The sequence below is a fragment of the Phyllostomus discolor genome, chromosome 5 (assembly GCF_004126475.2).
Source record: "Phyllostomus discolor isolate MPI-MPIP mPhyDis1 chromosome 5, mPhyDis1.pri.v3, whole genome shotgun sequence".
In the NCBI taxonomy this organism is placed as follows: domain Eukaryota; kingdom Metazoa; phylum Chordata; class Mammalia; order Chiroptera; family Phyllostomidae; genus Phyllostomus; species Phyllostomus discolor.
Window position 1 is genome coordinate 108,273,382 of NC_040907.2, and position 20,948 is coordinate 108,294,329.

The window sequence follows — 20,948 nt, forward strand, 5'->3', positions numbered from 1 at the left end:
CTCATCCTGCCAGGAAAATGCCAGTGTTCCCACTTTAGAGATGAGAAAATAGAGGCTGAGACAGACCAGCTGAGTGATGAGTCCCACTCACCACCAACAAGTGGTAGGACTGGAATTAGAAGCTGGGTCTCACTTTTCTGGTTTTACGGTATAGCAGCTACACACCCAGTTTGTGCATGCAACACTTTCTTCATAAAACCTGAGCACAGCCCACACTGCCTTCTGTACAACAGAACTTCGAGTGACACAGATGTGAAATGCACCGAGATTCCCAAAGTGAAGGTAATCACTCAGGTTGTTTTCATTCATAGTAAACAAAATGCAGCTGCTAACTATCCTCTAGGACCAAGTTGATGGTGAGCCTTCATGTCTCATTTCTACACCCCTTTTAGAGAGCTCTATTGTTTCTTATCTCTAAATACTGAAAATTTCCTAAGGCCCCAAATGTAGAGGATTCAGATGTGGGATTATACAGGGCAGTCATCTAACACCAAAAAGAGCTCACACTTACAAATTATACCATTTGTGGGAGGTAAGAAGTGTCACGCAAAGTCCTAAAATGATATCTGCATTTAGTAGATGAGAAGATTGAGGCTCACAGACACTAAGTAACTTATCTGGCAAACATTTATTAATTGGCACATTTATCAAAGCCTGGTCTGTCCAACCATGGAGCCTATCCTTTTGCCCCCTCACTGTGCAACAGGCCAGTGAGATTCCCAACAGGCCATCTGTAGAGTGTAACCCATAGAGTCAATAATCACCCTCACTTGAATGAAGCAGGCAGCCATGGCTATGCTCTTAAGAGGGAAAGCAGAAGAGTTTCAGTGGATCCAAGTTTATCAGGAGGCCCATGAAAACAGAGACCACTCCCTGCAATCCCCAGGACCTAGCATTATACCTACCTCACTGTGAGCACATAATAAGAACCCATTAATTTTTTTAAAGAATGAATGCAAGGAAAATCAAGGTGAAATAAATGTATTGCTCTAAACCAGAAACAAGCTAACAGATTTCCAGCCCCTATAAGTACAGTCACTGCTCAGAGCACATGGAGGTAGGGCAGCTACCATGGGAGAGCTTGTGTGGCTGACGTGGCTCCAGTAGGGCATGGGTGAAAGTCATGGCACCTCAAAGTACACATCAGTAGGATGACAAGAGCCCTTCACGCTTGGAATATTCATTCACAAAGGGAGTCACAGAACACATGACACACCAAGCTCCATGTTGAGAACTGAGAGACAGAAAAACATGAACCTAACCAATCTAGTATGCTCCTAGGCCCCTTTGCCTTCCCACCATAGCACATCCCTGATTTGCTTTCCAGAGCATTAGAATACTAAGACATTGCCACAGCACATTTGATGCTGATAGCTCTTTTAGAAATTACTTTACATAATACCAAGTATCTAAATTTTGGAGAATGAAGATAATTGAATCTTTTGCTTGTTTTCCTGTTATATAACCTGTTTACTAAGGACTTCATTGAGATATCTGATTTATTTAAACATCGAATAAGTAATGTGTCTAAATGTGCCTTCTCCCCACCTGAGATCACTTCACAGGCCAGAATGTGCCAGCCTGTCCCTGCTTCAAAGAACCAAAAGTCTAAGACTTGAATGCCCTCAACTTCATGTCTCTCCTCCCTCTCAGCTGTCTGTCCCAGTCACTGAGGACCCCACCCTTTCTACTGTAACCCCTTTACTTGTCTCCAAACCCCCCTTCTTCTTTAAGGACTTGTGCCATCAATAGTAGTTTCTCCCTCTTGGTATTTTAACCACAACTTTCCCACTGCTTCCTCCTTCTTAGCCTATAATCAGACTCAGCTCCTATCTTAGGTCCTGAAACTCCTCCCCTCTATTTTCTTTTCTTCTTCAAAAGACTGTCTCTGATTTCATGCTCCTCCCTACTCTTCACCTGACTTCTGACCCTATTATTTACTTTTTATTAGGCTTGTCACTGACCTCCAAATGCAATGTACACATCTCTGTCTTTATTTTACTTGATGTAGAGATACATTTAGGAAACTCTTCCTTTTCAATCTTTTCTCAAAATTTTATTTTACTTTATTTCATTTTGCTTTACTTGGGTTTTTTATTCTTAACCTCAGCTTTAAAAGCACCAGCTCACCCAAGGAAATAGTTTACTCAGGGAGGGTGATGCCCATTGTCATTTCAGGAGAGGGTGGTGGGAGCCTGGAGGGTTCTTGCATGAGTCATTTCTGAGCCAGGCTGGTGGCAGGGGTTCCATGATGCCTCAGCACGAACACAGCATTTTGGACAGGACATGTTGTCCACTTATCCATGTAGCAGAGCCACTTGAGCACATCTCTTTTCCTGTTGTGCAAAGGGAGTCAACATACCAGGCCCTGCTGCCTTCCCTCACAATCCTAAATTTATCTTCAGATCCAGGGCCAGTAGAACTTCTCTGCAGTCCTAGGTGTAGATTTTAATTATTAATTTTTAGAGAGAGGGGAAGGGAGGGAGAAGGAAAGGGGGAGAAACATCAATGTGTGGTTGCCTATCACACATCCCCTACTAGGGACCTGGCCTGTAACCCAGGCACATGCCTTGATTGGGAATCCAACCTGCAACCCTTTGGTTCACAGGCTGGCACTTAATCCACTGAGCCATATTAGCCAGGGCTTCCTGCCTTCTTTCTATTAGAACCAGTTAACTAGTGTCAATGATCCTTTCTTTGTTTGTTTCTTTCCTATTTAAATAATTAATGTTCTCATCTTTATTATTCCTTCTTTCTTTCTTGAAAATCTGCTTTTGTTTTTGTTTTTTTTTATTTCTTTTATTGTTGTTCAAGTACAGTTTTCTGCCTTTCTGCTTTTCTCACACCAGCCCTCTCACCTCCCTCCCCCATTTCCACAACCCCCTTGTTATTGCCCATATGTCCTTTATAATTGTTCCTGTAAACCCTTCACCATTTTCCCCATTGCCCCTCCCCTCTCCTTTCTGATCACTGTCAGCCTGTTCTCAATTTCAATGTCTTTGGCTATACTTTGCTTGCTTGTTCGTTTTGTTGATTAGGTTCCTGTTAATAGTGAAATCATATGGTATTTGTTTGCGATTTTTGTATTTTTCTTTTTGTTTGTTTTTGTTTTGGTTTGTTTTTCAGTTGTTTTAACTTCTTGATCTGAAGCCCCTGTTCATTAATTTAAAATGTTCTCTTTTCTAATATGGACATTGATGACTATAAATTTTCTTCTATCTCCAGCTTTCAGCAGTGCCTCCACAGTGTTTTGATATATAGTATTTTCTTTGTTATTCAGCACTATAGAAACAAATTCTAACTTGAATTATGATCCTCATTGATCCTTTTTATCTCACTGCCTTTGTGGCAATTCAGGTTTCAAAATTATCCACCTGGTTTTCTGTAACAATCTCATGACCCATCTCCCTGCCTCGGGTTCTTACCACCTAAGTGACAGACCTAGAATAAAATTTTGATTCTCTAAATAACATCCTTAGGTAGCTGCAGTTCAGCAAAACTTATCAACAATCTCAAATTTATTATATTTTTGAAACAAGCCAGGCATTGAAAGACAAATACCATATGATCTCACCTATAAGTGGAACCTAATCAACAAAGCAAGTGAACAAAATATAACCAGAGACATGAAAATAAAGAACAAACTGACAGTGACCAGAGGGAAGTCAGGAGACAGATAATGGGAAAAGAATGGGAAGAGTCATCAAGGAACATGTATAAAACCCATGGACAAAGACAAGGGTTGGTGGAGGGTTGAATGAGGGGGGCTGCATGTACAGGACAGGGGAGAGCAATTGGGAGAAAAATAGAGAAAACTGTATTTGAACAACGATAAAAAATTTTATAATAAAAGCCTTTATTCTAGTAATTCTAAGGAATTTTTACATAGGAGGAAAGTACACACAAAAGTATTATGTATAACATCATTCAATCATAACAACAATATGTAGAAATAATCGAAGAATTTGACAATAGGGGAATTATGAAGAAACCAGATGCAACACAGATTATATTCTGACCTCAGAACAATTCTTGTAAAAGTTTGTAATAAAATTTTTTAAATGTTTATGTTATGTGGTGAAAGGTTGGACTAATAATATCTACACTAAGATTGTGACTATGATAAAAAAATATAATAGTATGCATAGAGAGTTAAGAAAGGATACCTTGAAGGTTGACAACAATCGTCTGGGTCTCAGAAATATGAGTCCCCCCACACTTTTCTCTTATTTAAAGTATTCTGTAATAAGAATATATTATCTTTAACTTAGAAAGCAGTTTTTAAAATACTTCCATGGGCTCTAGTACACTCTTGTATATTGATTAAAATGCATGTCCTGCAGCTTAGCATCTTCAGCCTGCCTTTTCACCCTCCCTTTCCAGTCTCAGGTCTATTTGCAACAACTCCCTGACAGGTGCTCTCCAGGCCACTTGCTCTCTGTCCCCCTGGCTGCTTTTATCCCTGCATGTGTGCAAATAACATGCACTCTGCCTTGAATGTCCCCCAATGCATGCCCTCTTCTAGGCTCAGCCCCAGGGTCCCTGATCTGTAGAGCTGACTGAGTGTTCTCTCACTCCCACCCCCCAGAAGCCCTGTGCCTGTCCCCCTCACACTCAGCACATTGTATGTCACCTTTGTTGTGTTCCAAGCCCAGGCAGCTGTAAGGAGAGACTGCATCCATGTTATCACCATGACTCCAGGATACCTTCATATCTGACCCCAGTGTGACCTCAGTAAATGATGCTTCCTGAATGGATATATCTACCCAAAGTTCTGTGCAAAACTCCTCTCTGAGCCTGAGGCATACCCTCAGCATTTCTCAGTCATCCTTTCAAAGGAGCACTTGTGAACAGCAAGACACCATTCAAAAGAATTGGCAGATCACACACACACACACACACACACACACAAATATGTTTTAATCCTGACCTGAGGATATGTTTTGTTTTGTTTTTTTTATTGATTTTAGAGAAAGGAAGGGAGAGAAACAGAAACATCAATGTAACAGAGAAACATAGATTGGTTGCTTCCTGTATGCACCCAACTGGGGATCAAATCTGTAACCCTTTGGTGTAAGGGGTGACACTCCAACAAACTAAGCCACCTGGCCAGGGAAGAATATATATTTTTAAACATATAAATTATCCTACAATTTTAAAATTCTTTCTCAGATACTACCTGGTTTGACATGCACACCAGCCTGTTAAGGAAGATGATGGTCTTTATTTCATGCTTGAGAAAACTGTAACTCAGAGAAGTCAAGAGACTTTCCCAAGGCCATACAGTCCATTGGTGTTAGGATTTCATTATAAACCAGGACCTCTATGCTCCAAAGTCTTTGAGGTTTTCCCTCTTATAAACATCATAACTATTGAGGAAGCCAATGTGCTAGGTTTAAAGAAAGTTCCAGACTTTTTAACCATCTCACATTCCTTTACAGTTCAAATTCCATCTCCAGTTTACCTCAAAATCACAGAGAATGTGCTGAAAAACACCAACATTGGTGATGGTGGATGACCCGAAGCCCAGTTCTGCGGTGCCAGCAATGGAGAGGATCAGCTGAAATACTCGATGGTTTAGAAGAGAGGTATTCTTCCTCAGGAGGAATGCCAGTATCTGGAAAAGTTAAAACAGGAAGCATTCTTCACATGAGTTTAGTGTCAGGACTCTGTTCCTCACCTGCTTGTCCCATCATCTTTGGTCAGCCTGGTCTGAACTCCTCTGCCCTTTGGGGCTACCTCCTTGTTCCTATGGGCTCAGAAGAAAAAACATGTGCCAACTCCTGTGGCTGCTTCCCCATCAGTGCCCACTATTCTGTACATGTGCTTCTTCCTAAATCTCTTCCTCTGTATTCCAGAATGCCTCGATGCCTCCCCCACTCTCAGTTTCCTCCCATTTCTGTGTTCCTTCTCATGTACCTAAATGGATCCTCTATTCATAACCATCCCATAAGTGCTGCTATATCACCAGGAAGGTACCAACAACCCATGAACTCAGTTACACCCAATACCACTCCAGTTGCAGCCACCAGATGTGTCATTCTGCTATGCAAACCCTGGGAAACCAGCACCATGCAGGCACCCATATAGGAAGGAGGCTCTGGAATCCCAGTGGCCAAGACCAGTCTCAGAGACTAGTAAAGTGGATCACTCTGGGCCTCCTGTTTCTGTTGGCCTCAGTCACAAAAGTCAGGCTATGTAGCCATCCACTGGTAACTGGGTTCTCACCCATCCCATCTGGGTTCTCAGGTCAGCTTTCCCACAGCTCAGTTCCCTGTGCATGGGTCTGACATAGCCCACCCTTCTTCACATCCTTTCAGATACACTCTCAGTGTGCCATTGGGAAGTCCTGTTAATTATCATGGACTGAATGTTTGTGTCCTCCCAAAACCTGTAGGTTGAAAATTTTACCCCACAACATGATGATATTTGGAGGTGGGTCCTTTGTGATATAGTTAGGGTTAGATGAGGTCAAGAGGGTAGAACCTTCACAAACGGGATTAGTGTCCTTAGAAGAGAACTTGCTTCTTCTCTCTGCTCTCTGCCATGTGAGGACCCAATGAGAAACTGACCATCTGGAATCCAGAAGAGGGCCTTCACCCAAACCTGACCATGCTGGCACCTGATCTTGAACTTTCCACCCTCTAGAACTATAAGAAAATTAATTTCTGTTGTTCATAAGCTACCCAGTTTATCGTATTCTGTTATAGCAGTCCAAACTTGCCAAGACAATTGCAATAATCAAATACTCAATATCTTATATTGTTCTTGTCAACTCTTTGACATATCTGAAATCTAACCATTCCTCCTCCCCCATCAGAATATAATTAGGATGGCTGAAAATTGCTTGAGAAAAATCACATTCAGGCTGGCTGGTTTCATTTTACATTATTAGTGTCAAATATCAAATGGGTACTCAATTTGGCCTGGCAGTCTAAATCTGTTTTTCTAGCAAGCTGATTTTCCTTTTCCTAAAGACAATGATTTCATCTCTTCTTCCTCCCTCAACCTTCCTTCCCTTCTACCACTCTACCTCATACTCTGCTGAGAAGATGTAACTGTCAGACATGGACACTCTCACCTCCCGAACACCATATCAATAAAGGCCTGTATTGCATTCCTTCTTCTCACAAGCAAGGTCTCCCACCTGGCCTCTAGAGCCCACTCCTCACCTTCTCAAGGACACTGTTTCTTAACATAACTCTCCTCTTTTAACACATTCTCCTCTCTCACTCTCTCTCTCTCTGTCACTTCCACCAAAAAATGTGCTGTAGTATTTCTCTTCTTAAAATATTTCTCCCTCAACCCCTAATCCATCTAGCTGTCACCCCATTTTGCTACTCTTCTTAATTAGCAAATTTCTAGAAAGCAGTATGGCCACACTGGCTCTATATCCTCATCTTACTTTCTCTCTTCAACCCCCTTTACCTGGTTGCTGCCTCCACCTGTCCATCTGCTTTAAAAAGGTCACCAATGACTTCCAGGAGCCAAGTTCGTTGGAAATATCTCTTTTCTTAGTCTGCTTTGTTCTGTTAACCACATTGGCTTTCTCAAATACTTTCTTCTTTCAGATCTTTGGCAAAATTTTCTTTAGTTTCTCTTACTTCTTTTTTCTCAGTCTCCTTAGTTGGGTTTTAATCATTTCTAACCTCTACATGATTAGTTCTTTCTTTCTCTTTAGGCTTCTTCTTTATTCTCTCTACTCCTCTTGACTATTTCATCAATTTTCTTGAATTAAATAGCATCACGATGATATTAATAACTCACACTCATACCTCAAGCCTAGCTTGCCCCTCTGAGCTTGAACAATCTATCCCACTTGATATTTTACTTTTGATATCTCACACAGCCCCAGTTGCTCCCCTTTGCTGTCTTCCCAGGCTCTCTCAGTGTCCCAGTCTCTCCAGGATGCAGTTTTCACAGCATACAGTGCTCTGTCTCAGTCTTCTGCTCAAATCTCCCCCTCTGACCCATCCTCCACACTGGGGTCAAAAGTCATTCTAAAGCATTAATCATTCCATTTCCCTGTCCCAAATCTTCCTATAATTACTCATCATTTCCAAATTAAAAATCACTGCTTCCTAGAGTATCAGATTTCTGGTCCTACTCTCTCTGTCTACCCAACCATGAGGAAGAACTTCAAGTGTATTTTTTATGAGTCGGGAATGCCAGTCTTCTTATTTATTGTGTTATGAAAATCTGTCTTATAAAACTCAGGATATCACCTAGTCTGAGAAGAGGATAATAAATAAATTTGATAGAAATAACAAATAGAAAAATGCATGCTCTCATTGTGCTCTCACATCCAATCAACAAATCAGCAAATAAATACAGAGTAAAAATATTAAAAAATATTAAATCCACTCCTGAGAAAACTGTTTAATTGAAGACCCTTATTATAGTTCTCTAATTAATTCCACAAATCTTTATTAAAACCTTCTGCCTACCATGTGCTCTTTGGGTGCAGCAATGAGCAAGCAGACCAGTCCTGCCCTCAGTGAGCCTGTGTCTATGGGGTAAAACAGACCACAAGCACATATAGGTCATGCCAACTGGGCATGAAGGTTATGGAGAAAAAGAAAACAAGAAAATGTGTCTAAAAAAGGATGAGATAGGATGTGAGCCATGCTTTATAAAGAGGCAAGGGAGACAAACAATAATAATAATCTTGTTTCTTTATATAAACCTAGGCATTCCCACCACCACCACTGCCTAGCCTCTTCTTCTGATTTTCCATGAGGACATAAATATTTGAAATGTTTCTTTTTAAGCCATAAGAATATTTTATAAATTTCCTTCTTCTGCACCATGTGTAAAGGTACAATAAATCCCTGAATCTGATGGGTTCTTCACTCAAATAAAGTATTTGGAAGTCTTTGTCTCACAATAATAATATTTTTCTGTCTGTCCCATTAGACAGTGCTATAAAATGAATGTTTATGTCCGCTCAAAATGTATATGTTAAAACCTAATCCCCAATGTGATGATATTAGGAGGTGGGGCCTTTGGGAAGTGATTAGGTCATGAGAATGGAGCCTTTAGTGGGATTAGTGTCCTTATAAAGAACTCTCTTGCCTCTTCCACCTTGTGAGGCCATCTATGAACCAGGAAGTAAATTCTCACCAGACACTGAATTTGCTAGCACCTTGGTCTTGGACTTCCCAGCCTACAGGACTGTGAGAAACAAATTTCTGTTTATAAGCCACACAGTTTATGGTGATTTTGCTATAACAGCCTGAATAGACTAAGACAGTAAGTTCCACAGAAGGACAAGCTAAACCTATGTTGTTCACTCACTTCCCTGAGCCTAGCACAGTGCCTAGCACAGTGCCTGGCTCTTAAGTAGTGGTCAGTCAACACAAGTTGAGTAGGTAAATCTGTGGGCTTCTCCTTGCCCCTACTACCTCCTCCATAAGCTCAGCCAACCCAGTGCCCTGGTCCTCCTCCAATTGCCATTCTTTTTAATGAACATCTTTTGGCACCCCACCTTTATGTGACATCATCCACCTTTGCAGCTCTGTGGCACATTCTCTCTCTCAAGGCACTGTGTTCATGTGACAAGCATGTGACAAGCACTTGTGAAGAACTCATGGTATGTCAGGTTCTATACTTGGCAGTAAGGAGACAGCAGTGAGCACATAGGGTCCCAACTCTTACAGTACTCAGACTTTCTGGGAAGATGGCTGCATTACCACTGAGTCACAGAGTGTGGTGGTCTAGAAGAGACTCTGGTATGTATTCAATGTATACTGAAATTATCTTGGTATTTTTCCAATTTTATCATTCTTGATATACCCATGACAGAAGAAATTGCTTTGTAACTTTTTGGAAGTGCTCATAATAATTATTAAAATCCCTAGCCACAGCCAATATCTAAGTGCTAAATTGGGACAAATCCCACTATTACCTTTAGCAATTAAAAAAAAAAAACTTGCATATACAAAAAATCCCAAATCTTCAGTTTAATATAAACCCAAATATACCCATTCACTTATTAACAAAATATTTACAGAGTATCTGTTTGGTCTCAGCAATACTCTGGCAACAAGAAATGCCCAGGACTTTAGATGATCACAGTCGAGTAGAGAAAAGCAGATGATTGTTATAGCACTGTGTGAGCATGGTTAGCACTGGGTATCACACAGTGCCACAGGAGGCCAGAGATAGCCACACAATAAGCTCAGGGGCTGGGAAGAATAGCCTGGGGAGGCTAGGAGACTAGCCTGGGAAGATATGAATGAGTGTACCTAGGAAAGAGAAGGAGGTGGCACTCTAAACCCAGGGTACATATACACCAAGTCACAGGTTACATTTAATTAAATGTAACTGTACAGGATTTGGGAGGTAGGAGTGCAGGGTGGGAAATGTTGGCAGGGTTAGGGGTCGGGTTGATGGACAGGTTGGCAAGCAGTTTTGAAGGCCTTTAGAAACTAAGCCTGAGCATGGAATGTTGTGTTAGCTGTTGATGCCTGTGAAGAATGCACAAAGGGGAGAAGTATCACCAGGTCAGCAGTGCAGGCTGTGCCTGGTGTCAGTGGCTTTGAGGAGCAGCAGGAAGAAGGGGCCCCAATCCAGCTATGTGGAAGTCCAGAAAAGAAGACTGTGCCTGAAGTGATATCACACTGCTTTCTTCTGCTCAGACCCCGGCTTAGGAGCCAAAAAGCAGGGATGCTCTTTCCCAGCTCCCCCTGCACCAGGAAGAAACACTGTGGCCTTTGTGCCCCTGATCTTGTCTGGTCTTGCACCCTAGGCCTGTCCCTGGTGATTTCTTGCATGGTTACTTCCCAGCCATGCACGAAGGTGCTCCAGGGCTGTGACCAGTGTCGTCTGACTTTGTGAACAGTAAATAGTAATAACAGTCACAGTGAACAAAGACAGCAGACACTCTGAGTAGACACTTTTCTAAGCACTCAGCACATATTAACTCAATTATCACAGCACTACATAATAGGTGCTATTATGATCCCCATTTTACATACGGGAGCCCTGAGAAAAGGAAAGATTAAAGACTAAAGTTGCTCAAACAACAAGTGTTGGAGAGATTGTGGAGAAAAGGGATCCCTAGTACACTGTTGGTGGGACTGCAGACTGGTACAACCACTATGGAAAGCAGTATGGAACTTCCTCAGAAAACTAAAAATGGATCTGCCTTTTGACCCTGCAATTCCACTGCTGGGACTCTATCCTAAGAACACTAAAACACCAATTCAAAAGAACCTATGCATCCCAATGTTCATAGCAGCACAATTTACAATAGCTGGATGCTGGAAGCAACCAAGATGCCCATCAGTAAATGAATGGATCAAAAAACTATGGTACATTTACACAATGGAATTCTATGCAGCAGAAAGAAAGAAGGAGCTCCTACCCTTTGCAACAGCATGGATGGAGCTGGAAAACATTATGCTAAGCAAAACAAGCCAGGCAGTAAAAGACAAATACCATATGATCTCACCTTTAACAGGAACCTAAACAACAAAACAAAGAAACAAGCAAAATATAACCAAAGACACTGAAATAGAGGTCAGGCTGACAGTGCCCATAGAAGAGAGTAGAGGGAATTTCAGGGGACAGTGGGAAGGGTTCACAGGAACAAACTTAAAGTTTATGACACATGGTCATAAACTAAGGGGAGGGTAGTAATGGGAGGGAAGTGGGGAGGGGTGGGGGGGCTGGATTGGAAGTAAAAAGGAGAAAACTGTATTTGAACAATGATTAAAATAAAATTTTTTAAAAAGACTAAAGTTGCTGAACATTTACAGGGCACTTATTCTGAGCCAGACATAATTCTAAGTCCTCTACCTGTATTAAATAATTTAGTCCTCTCTGCAGCCCAGTGATACAGGAGGCACAAGAGTCTGTATCATAGAGGTGGGGAAATGGAGAGAGAGGCTGAGTAACTCATCCAGAATTAAATAGCAAGTTAAAGGGTAAGGCGGGTTCAAACCTCACACTTTGGCTCCATGGTCTAGCTTCTTTGGCCATCATGCTAGACACAGTGGAGGACAATGAATGGTTCTTGAATTCGTTAGTGAAAGTTGCTGGTAGACACAGACAGGTGTGCATCCCCATCTAGATCAAAGTGTCTCCCTGGCTGGCTGTCACCTGACCCTCTTCTGTGAGCCAGAGTCTCCAGAGTCTCAGGACCCAAGGGCTTTAGGCTTCTCTTCTCCAGAAGTCATTCTAGAGGGAATATCCACTGGGACAAGAACAGCTCCTCCCCTTTCTTTGGGGAGTCAGAGACTCAGATGGAAGGGCTGGATTACCTGGTACCCAAAGATGTGTTGCATCAGGCGGTCACACATGATATTGCTGGTCAAGACTAAGTGCAGGACTTTCACAGCTGCGTACATGGTGTGGTCATCTGTTGCTAAGGAAATGAGGCCCAGGAGGATGGCAGGCCCACCAATGAAGTCCAGGCTGCTAGCAGCAGGGCTGGAGTGGAACACCCTTACCCCTGTGTGGGACAAAAGAGTATTCCATCAGTAGTCAGAGCTTCATTACAATGAAAAGTCCCCAATAGCATGCTGGGGTAAATGAGCTGCCAGAGCCACTCACCACTACAGCAGAGGAGCCTGTGCACATGGGACAGGCTGGAAGGAAGGGCAGGGGGCTACTCTGAGTCCTTCCTGTGTCATCAGAGGCTGCAACACCCCAAGGGATTTCAGATCACTCTCCTCCATCTCAGTCCAAAGTGTTGGAGGAGCCAGATGCCTTAGATGCCATCTGACCCTGAGTCCATGCTGGCTATTCTGACACCCTTTGTTCTCTAGATCCTATGGGGCTGGGTACTTGCACCAACTCATTGCTTTGATGGTCACTGGCTATTGTTTTCACTCCAACAACCACTGCCTCTGTACAAGACCTTACTGTGCTCACTATATGGGTTCCATTGTTCATAGATGCCAGTCTTGTTAGCAGCTGAGTTCACCACCAACTGTCAGAGGCAGCGAAGTGAGCTGACATCATTCAATGTGGGAAGCCAACTCTCCAGCAGGGTTATCTCACCAACTCTGCCCCCACCGACCAACAAGCTCTGATCTGACTGCCTCTCAGAATCCCAAGCTACACAAGTGATTACATCTGCAAGTCCTTTTTCCCAAATAGCAGGAAAAGTCCATAGCCTGACATACCCATTTGGCCCACAGCCACAGCTCCAATGGTTCGAAGAGAACCTGAGAGATGGCTAGCACAGTTTCTTAGCAAGAACACGGGCATGGCATTGTCACGGGATGAAATGTTCATCTAGAGAAATTGGTAACAGTTAGTCCGGAAATTCTTTCCTGTAAAGGAAGAGGTCATTTATAAGTTCCTGGAGGGTAGGCACCCTGAGTCCTGGCCCAGTGATGGTGTTCAGTAAAGAAATAATAGTTGAACCAATGTCAGGCAGACTGAAACCAGAATTCAGAATTTTATGTCATGTCTGTTAAGCTGTGGCTTAATCAAGGGAGGAGCTCTGGTTACAATTGTGCCATTAGTATCCAACACACTCATAGTGAGGAGCTAACAGGGGCAAGAGGGATCCTAGGACACCTGAAGGTGGACAGTGCTACAAAGGCCAGCATTGCCTTAGTCCCAGGCTAGGGTTGTCCAGTCTCTGCAAGCCCTAGCCTATCTGGTTTCAGAGAACCAGTGAAATGGGAATCCTGGCTTCCTCCACCAGTAGGAACTCTGTCAGGAAGGCACTTCTTTGGTGATCAACAGGACTTAACCCCTGACCCCTTGTCTTCAATAAAGGGAGGTGACCCTCTGTCTGGGAAGGTGGAGTCAATGGAAAGGCATCAACCCAAATTCATCAGCAATAAGCAAAGGGTTCTTACACAGGAATTAGGGAATAGTAAATCTAATGGCATCTTCACTTACAGACATGTCTGCTTGCTGTTCCACAATTTCATTGTTTAAAATAAACAGAAAAATTCACAGGACAGTCTGCTGTGTAAGTGGTGGTAGTGGTGGTGCTGGGGTGGGGGGGGGGTTGGTAGCACTCCAGAAAGGGAAGCTACCTAGTACTCTCCATGTCACAAAGGTTTTTAAATATTTTGTTTGTTCTAGCTCTACCATGAAGAGTGAAAAGCATCTATTTTCTTCTTTGAGCAATTACAAATAAAGTGGTTATCTTGGGGGAAGTTAATGGGGGAGGAGTCATAGAAAACTTTAACAAATGAAGTGGGAAGCACTCCTGTATGTATTAACCCCCACATGTGCAAACATGAATTACCATTTACTCAGTCATGAAAAACTGAAGCCAGCCATGAGATCATGATTCTGGGGGCAGCAAGTAACATTGAAGGCATACCTCTTTGGCAATCAGGCGGCTGTCCACTTCATTGTATGTGTTTCTGATGTCCACAGCACTGGTGGTAGAGGAGCTGGCTACATGAAGGCCAAAGGAAACTCTTTCCTCTGCAACCAGGGGTGCCGCTTCTGTGCCAGTGCCCTCACCTAAATCAACACATTTTCAATTATTTGTACTCTCACTGTACAGAGAAGAAAATTAACCCTCAGAAAAGTAAGTATCTACTGATATATGGCAAAGTAATCATCCAGAGAATATTGTTATATTATATGTAGCTATGTGCTTATAGGGTTTTACTTTGTATGCTTGCATGTTTTATGTTCTTATGTCTCATGTTTTGCCCCTACTTGTGCTTTTTTGACACTTATGAAAAATCATGGAGAAATCTTCACAATGCTAACTCTACCATAATTATAGGGGCATTCCAAACCTCTAATATAGAGGCTTATTATAGACTTGAAATGCCTATCAAGGATGTAATCTCACTCCCCAAAGCCAAAAAGACAAATGATGAGAAAGCTTGCTTATAAAAATTAAGAGACAGGCTGGACTGAAAGTCCTAAGATTTTCAGTGAGCTGAATATCCAAGGGAAACATCACACTTGGAATTAGTACTCTGGTCCCTGCATCAAGGAGTGCCACATATTTGACTTGAGAAGCATGGTAAGGCCAGAGAGTCAGTGAAATTTTGGTTATAGATTTCACCTGTCACATTGTTCTGACCAGTGCAATTTGCCAGAGGAAATGAAGTTAGAAAAAGACCTTGGACCTAGAGAAAGAAACACTCAACAGCTCTTCATCACTCTTCACCACACACAAGACTTCTGTACATGGATGCATTTATCATTTTTCCCACATGGGTGCTGACTCTGTTAACTTGATGGAGCACAAAGAGCAATGATCCCTACTTGAACAACCAACAATCAATAATGAAAATGTGGATGTTTTGTCTGCCTGCTTAATAATTGAAAACAACAGTATACTTTAGTTAAAAAGCTCCTTCATTAAAAGGAATGTAACTTATTTATCTCATTCTCTTCTCTTTCTTTGTTGATGGTATTACCAACCCACTCTTCTCCATTATGTGCTTTGAAGCTGAAATATGAAGAATATTGTCAGTTCCTCTTTTTGTGACATTTTCTGTTGGGTTGTAAATATATAATGATCCAATTGCAGATGTCTTCCCCAGTGACTGACCTGTGCTGAGTTTATTCTTTATACATATGCTATAAACAAATGGATGTCTAGTTTTAAAATAAAATCAGCAAGATAGTTATAAATAAAAACACTCCATACCTTGGACATGCACAGCTTGGAAGTTGCTACAGTATCTTGGGCCAAGTTTGTTAATAACTTCCAGAGTTTCCATTGAGATGGCTTCTTCAAAGAGGTATGTAGGGCCAAGTCGCCATATTAATGATGACTTCTGTTTCCAAACTTGAGGGGTAGCAATATATCCATAAACATCCACAAATGATGATGGATCCATTGAAAGGAAAGGTCCTGGTAAGGTCTGAATGTATAACATCTGTTAAAATAAAAAGGATGGAAGGTGGTTAAATTTGGAATTAATCAAATAAATACATGTGGATATAAAATGATATACCTTATATTTCCCTCAAAGTAAAAACTTATTTCACCTAAAAACATTAAAAAGATGACTCTCAAAGCTGAGAAAAGTGTAACAAAAACAGTTATAAAATGCTGGTATGAGTAAAAGAGTGACACTATGCCTTTGGGAACAAATTTGAAAAGAACACTGAAAGCCCCTGAAACACCTTTTTGTTCCAGCCATCCAATAAGAACCTACATTCCAGCACTGAGTTAATTTCATGTACTGAAAATAATTACAGATATACAGGTAGGAAGGAAATAAATAAAACTCTCTCTTTTTGTAAATGACACATCCATGTAGAAAGTGTCAGGAATCTACAAAAAGAAAAAAAAAGGAAACAAGAAACCAAAATTCCAAAACTAAGAAGTCAATTCAGCAAGGTCATAGGATACATAATCAACACACAAAAATCAACTGCATTCTAAGTCTAACAATGAACATGCAGAAACTACAATTAAAAACAATACCATTTATAACTGCTTAAAGCAAAATGAAATACTTAATAATATCTGTATCCTGAAAATTCCAAAAGAATAATAAAATAAATCAAATAAGACTTATACAGGTGAGGAGACATACCATGTTCCTGGATAGGAAGACTTAACATAACAGAGATGACTTTTCTCCCCAAAATGATCTACAGGTTTAATGCAGTCCTATCAAAATCTCAGAAGACTTTTTGTAGACAGACAAGCTAATTCTAAAATTTATATGAAAAGATACAGGCTCTAGAATGGCTTAAATAAATAGTTTAACAAATAGATTAAGTTTTCTTTTTTGAAAAGGAGGAACTAAGCGGTACATACTATCCTACCCAAATTAAGTCTTATTATATAGCTATAATATTTAAGAGAGTATGGTACTGGTAGGAGGATAGACATGCAGATCAATGGATTAAAATAGAGAATCCAGAAATGAACCTATACAAATATGCCTAATTCCCTGGCTGGTGTGGCTCAGTGGATTGAGCACTGGCCTGTGAACCAAAGGGTCGCCAGTTCAAATTCCAGTGAGGGCACATGTCTGTGTTGTGGGCCAGGTCACCAGTAGAGGGCACTTGAGAGGCAACCATATGTTGATGTTTCTCTCCCTCTCTTTCTCCCTCCTTTCTCCTCTGCCTAAAAATAAACAAACAAACAAAAATCTAAAATAAAAAGAAAAGAAAAGAAATATGCCTAACTGATTTTTAACAAAGGTTCAAAAGTAATTCAATGGTGGAGGAGTGGCATCTTCAGCAAATGGTGCTGGGAAAACTGGACATTCATAGGTAAAGAAATAAACATAGACCTAAAACTCATGCTTTACACAAAAATTAATGCAAAATTGATCAGAAACTTAAATGTAAAATTTAAAACTGAAAAATGCTTTTAAAAGGCATAGGAGAAAATTTTCAGGCTCTAATAGTACACAAAGAGTTCTTAGACTTGACACTAAAAGAAGGAACTGTAAGAGAAAAACTGATAAATTACATTTGATTAAAATAAAATTTTGGCTTTGAAAAATTCAGTGTGAAAGAGGATTAAAACCAAGCTATCTACATTAGCAAAAATTATTTACAAATTACATAATTGACAAAGGACTAGTATATCTAGGATATATATATTTTTAAGATTTTATTTATTTTTAGAGAGAGGGAGAGAAACATCACTGTGTGGCTGCCTCTCACATGCCTGCCCCCCAACTGGGAACCTGGCCTATAACCCAGGCATGTACCCTGACTGGGAATCGAACCAGTGACCCTTTGGTTCACAGGCCAGCACTCAATCCACTGAGTCACACCAGCCAGGGCTAGAATATATTTTTTAAAAACCATTAGACCTCAACAGTAAAAAACAAACAATCCAATTAGAAAATAGGCAAAAGACTGGAACAGGCATCACTGAAGAGTATATGCAGATAATAAAGAAGCATGTGGGATCTTCAGTCTCATTAACCACTAAGGAAATGCAAATTAAAAACACTCCAGGAAAAGTTAACATTGTTAAAATGTCCATTCTACCCTAAGCAATCTATAGATTTCATGCAATCCCTATCCAAATGCCAATGATGCATTTCACAGTACTAGAACAAAGAATTCAAACAATTATATAAAACTACAAAAGACCCCAAATTGCCATGAACTTGAAGGAATCATGCTACCTGTTGAAGTTGAAGGAATCATGATATCAAACCATACTACAAGGCCATAGTAATCAAATCAGTATGGCATTAGCATGAAAACAGACATACAGATCAATGGAATTGAGTGGAGAACCCAAAAATAAATCCATGCCTCTATGGCCAATTAATATTTGACAAAGAAGGCAAGAACATACAGTGGGGTAAAGAGAGTCTATTCAGCAAATGACAGGAAAATTGGACATATACTTGCAAAAAAAATGAAACTAGACCACCTTCTTACACCATATACAAGAGTTAGCTCAAAACAGATTAAAGACTTAAATGTAAGACTTGATACAATTAAAATCCTATAATAAAACATAGGTTGTGAAATCTCTGACATTTCTCTTCATATTTTTTTCAGACATATCTCCTCAGGCAAGGGCAACAAAAGAAAAAATAAACAAATGAGACTACATCAAACTAAAAAGTTTTTACAACAAAGGAAACCATCATCAACATGAAAAGACAACTCACTGAATGGGAGAACATATTCACCAATGATACATATGACAAGGGGTTAATACCCAAAATTCATTAAGAACTTATACAACTCAACACCAAAAACCAAACAATTTAATTTAAAAAATGGGCAAAGGACCTGAATAGACACTTCCCAAAGGAAGACATACAGATGGTCAATAGACATATGAAAAGATGCTCAATGTCACTAATCATCAGAGAAGTGCAATTTAAACTGCAGTGAGATATCACCTCACACCTGTCTGAATGACTATCATCGATAAACAAACAAACAAACAGAAAAGCAGTGGCAAGGATGTAGAGCAAAGGGAACCCTCATACACTGTTGGTAGGAATGCAGACTGGTACAGTCACTGTAGAAAACAGTACAAAGGTGGCTCAAAAAATTAAAAATAAAACTGTCTTATGACCCAGCAATTCCACTTCTGGATACATATTTGAAGAAACTCAAAATGTTGGGAACCACCCTGCCTAGTTTCAGAAGCTGTAACCCCCCATGGCTAAGGCTGAGTGAGTGACCTTCAGGTCATAAGCCACTGAGGAGACAAAGCTTATCTCCCTGGCAGGGGCACCACTTCTGATCTTTGTCTTCACCCTGCCTGGCCCCCAATGCTTAATCAGTTAGCCAATGATGGGTAAGATTCCCCAAGTGGGGAATGATCTAAGACAGACATGATCACAGGGAGGCCCCAGGGAAAAACTTGGGGGGCTATAAAGAAATGGGATGATGGACCCTCACACCTTGGCTTTGACAAAACCTGAGTCCTCATTCTGTCTGCAAGAAGTCTCCTAATCTCTTGGCTACCTTACTTCCCCTGTCTAACTTAAGCCTGAAACAATGACAGAGGGAGGTGCAGCCCTGTGCTGGAAAGGGCAGGTTTCCCAGGTAATTGGGCCTAAGAAAGAATATGTAAAATCCTGTGAAACCTGCTTTGTTTAGAATGCTCTCAATTAAATGATAAGGGTCCAAGCAAGAAGTGAGTTTGTTCCACAAAGTTTTATAGCTCTCTAGCTATCTGACCCTGACTCAAAATAGCCCTCAGAGTTCTTTGTTATCTATTGTTTGATCCTTACTGCCTGATAATGATTAATGAGCTTTACCTGTATTCTTGTGCAAATTGAACGCTAATAAAAACCTTTCAAGGCAAGGATCAGGGTGCTCTCCCCTTGAGAGAGTAGCCATGCCATCCCTTTTCCTCCACAGGGCTCAGTAGTCCATGTGAATTTATGTCATTTGTCATCCATAACGCCTCAGACACTGCGAGCCAGTGTCCAGGTCACCAAAACACTAATTTGAAAGAATATATGCTCCTGTATGTTCATTGCAGCATTATTTACAACAGCCACCTTTGGAAGCAATCCAAGTGCCCATCAGCAGATGAGTGGATAAAAAAACTATGGCACATAGATACAATGGAATATTACTTGGCCATAAAAAAGAATAAAATTCTACCATTTGCAACAGCATGGATGGGCCTAGAGAGTATTATGATAAGTGAAATAAGTCAGAGAAAGACAAATATCTTATGATTTCACTTATATGTGGAATCTAAAGAACAATATAAATAAAAAAAACAGAAACATACTCATAGATACAGGGAACAGGCTGATGGTTGTCAGAGGGGAGCGTGGTTGGGGGACTGGGTAAAAAGATAAAGAATTGAGAAGTACAGACTTGTAGTTACAAAATAGTCATGGGAATGGAAAGTACAGCATAGGAATTATTATAATAACTATGTATGGTACCAGTTGAGTATTAGAAATATCAGGGAGAATACTTTAAATAGTATATGGTTGTCTAACCACTATGCTGTACACCTGAAACCAATATAAAATAATATTTAATGTAAACTGTGATTGAAAAAAAATTTAAATCAAAATAAAATACCACTACACACCTATCAGACTAATTTAAAAAATAGTGGCAACACCAAATGCAGAGAAACTGAATCACTCATTTATTGCTGGTGGTAATGTAAAATGTTATAGTCACTCTGGAAAATAGTTTGGTAGTTTCTTATAAAACTAACCATGTAATTACCATATAACCAAGCAATTGGACTCTTAGGTATTTATTTCAGAGAAATGAAGAATTAAGTTCACACAAAAAAACTATATACAAATGTTTATAGTAGCTTTATTTGTAACAGCCAAAAACTGGAAACAATGCAGATGTTCTTCAATGGTTATATACCTATATCATGGAATAATTAGTTCTCAGCGATAAAAAGAAATTTGAAAGAACTTGGATGAATTTCCAGAGATCATGCTGAATGAAAAATCTAATCCTAAAAGATCCCATAGATATAACGCCTTGAAATGACATTTTTAGATATTGGTTGCCAAGGTTAGGAACAGGGATAGAGGAGGGGGTGAGGGTGGGATGTGACTGTG

The 20,948-nt window shown here is 40.5% G+C and overlaps 1 protein-coding gene across 1 annotated transcript in view; it reads right to left on the minus strand.

Moving 5' to 3' along the window:
- Positions 1–20,948, minus strand: part of WDFY4 (WDFY family member 4) — a 324,491-nt gene that overhangs the window by 201,065 nt on the left and 102,478 nt on the right. The window contains 5 exon segments of the mRNA XM_028512450.2: positions 5,465–5,617; positions 12,267–12,457; positions 13,134–13,245; positions 14,297–14,442; positions 15,593–15,824. Coding sequence (XP_028368251.1) covers positions 5,465–5,617; positions 12,267–12,457; positions 13,134–13,245; positions 14,297–14,442; positions 15,593–15,824 — 834 coding nt within the window.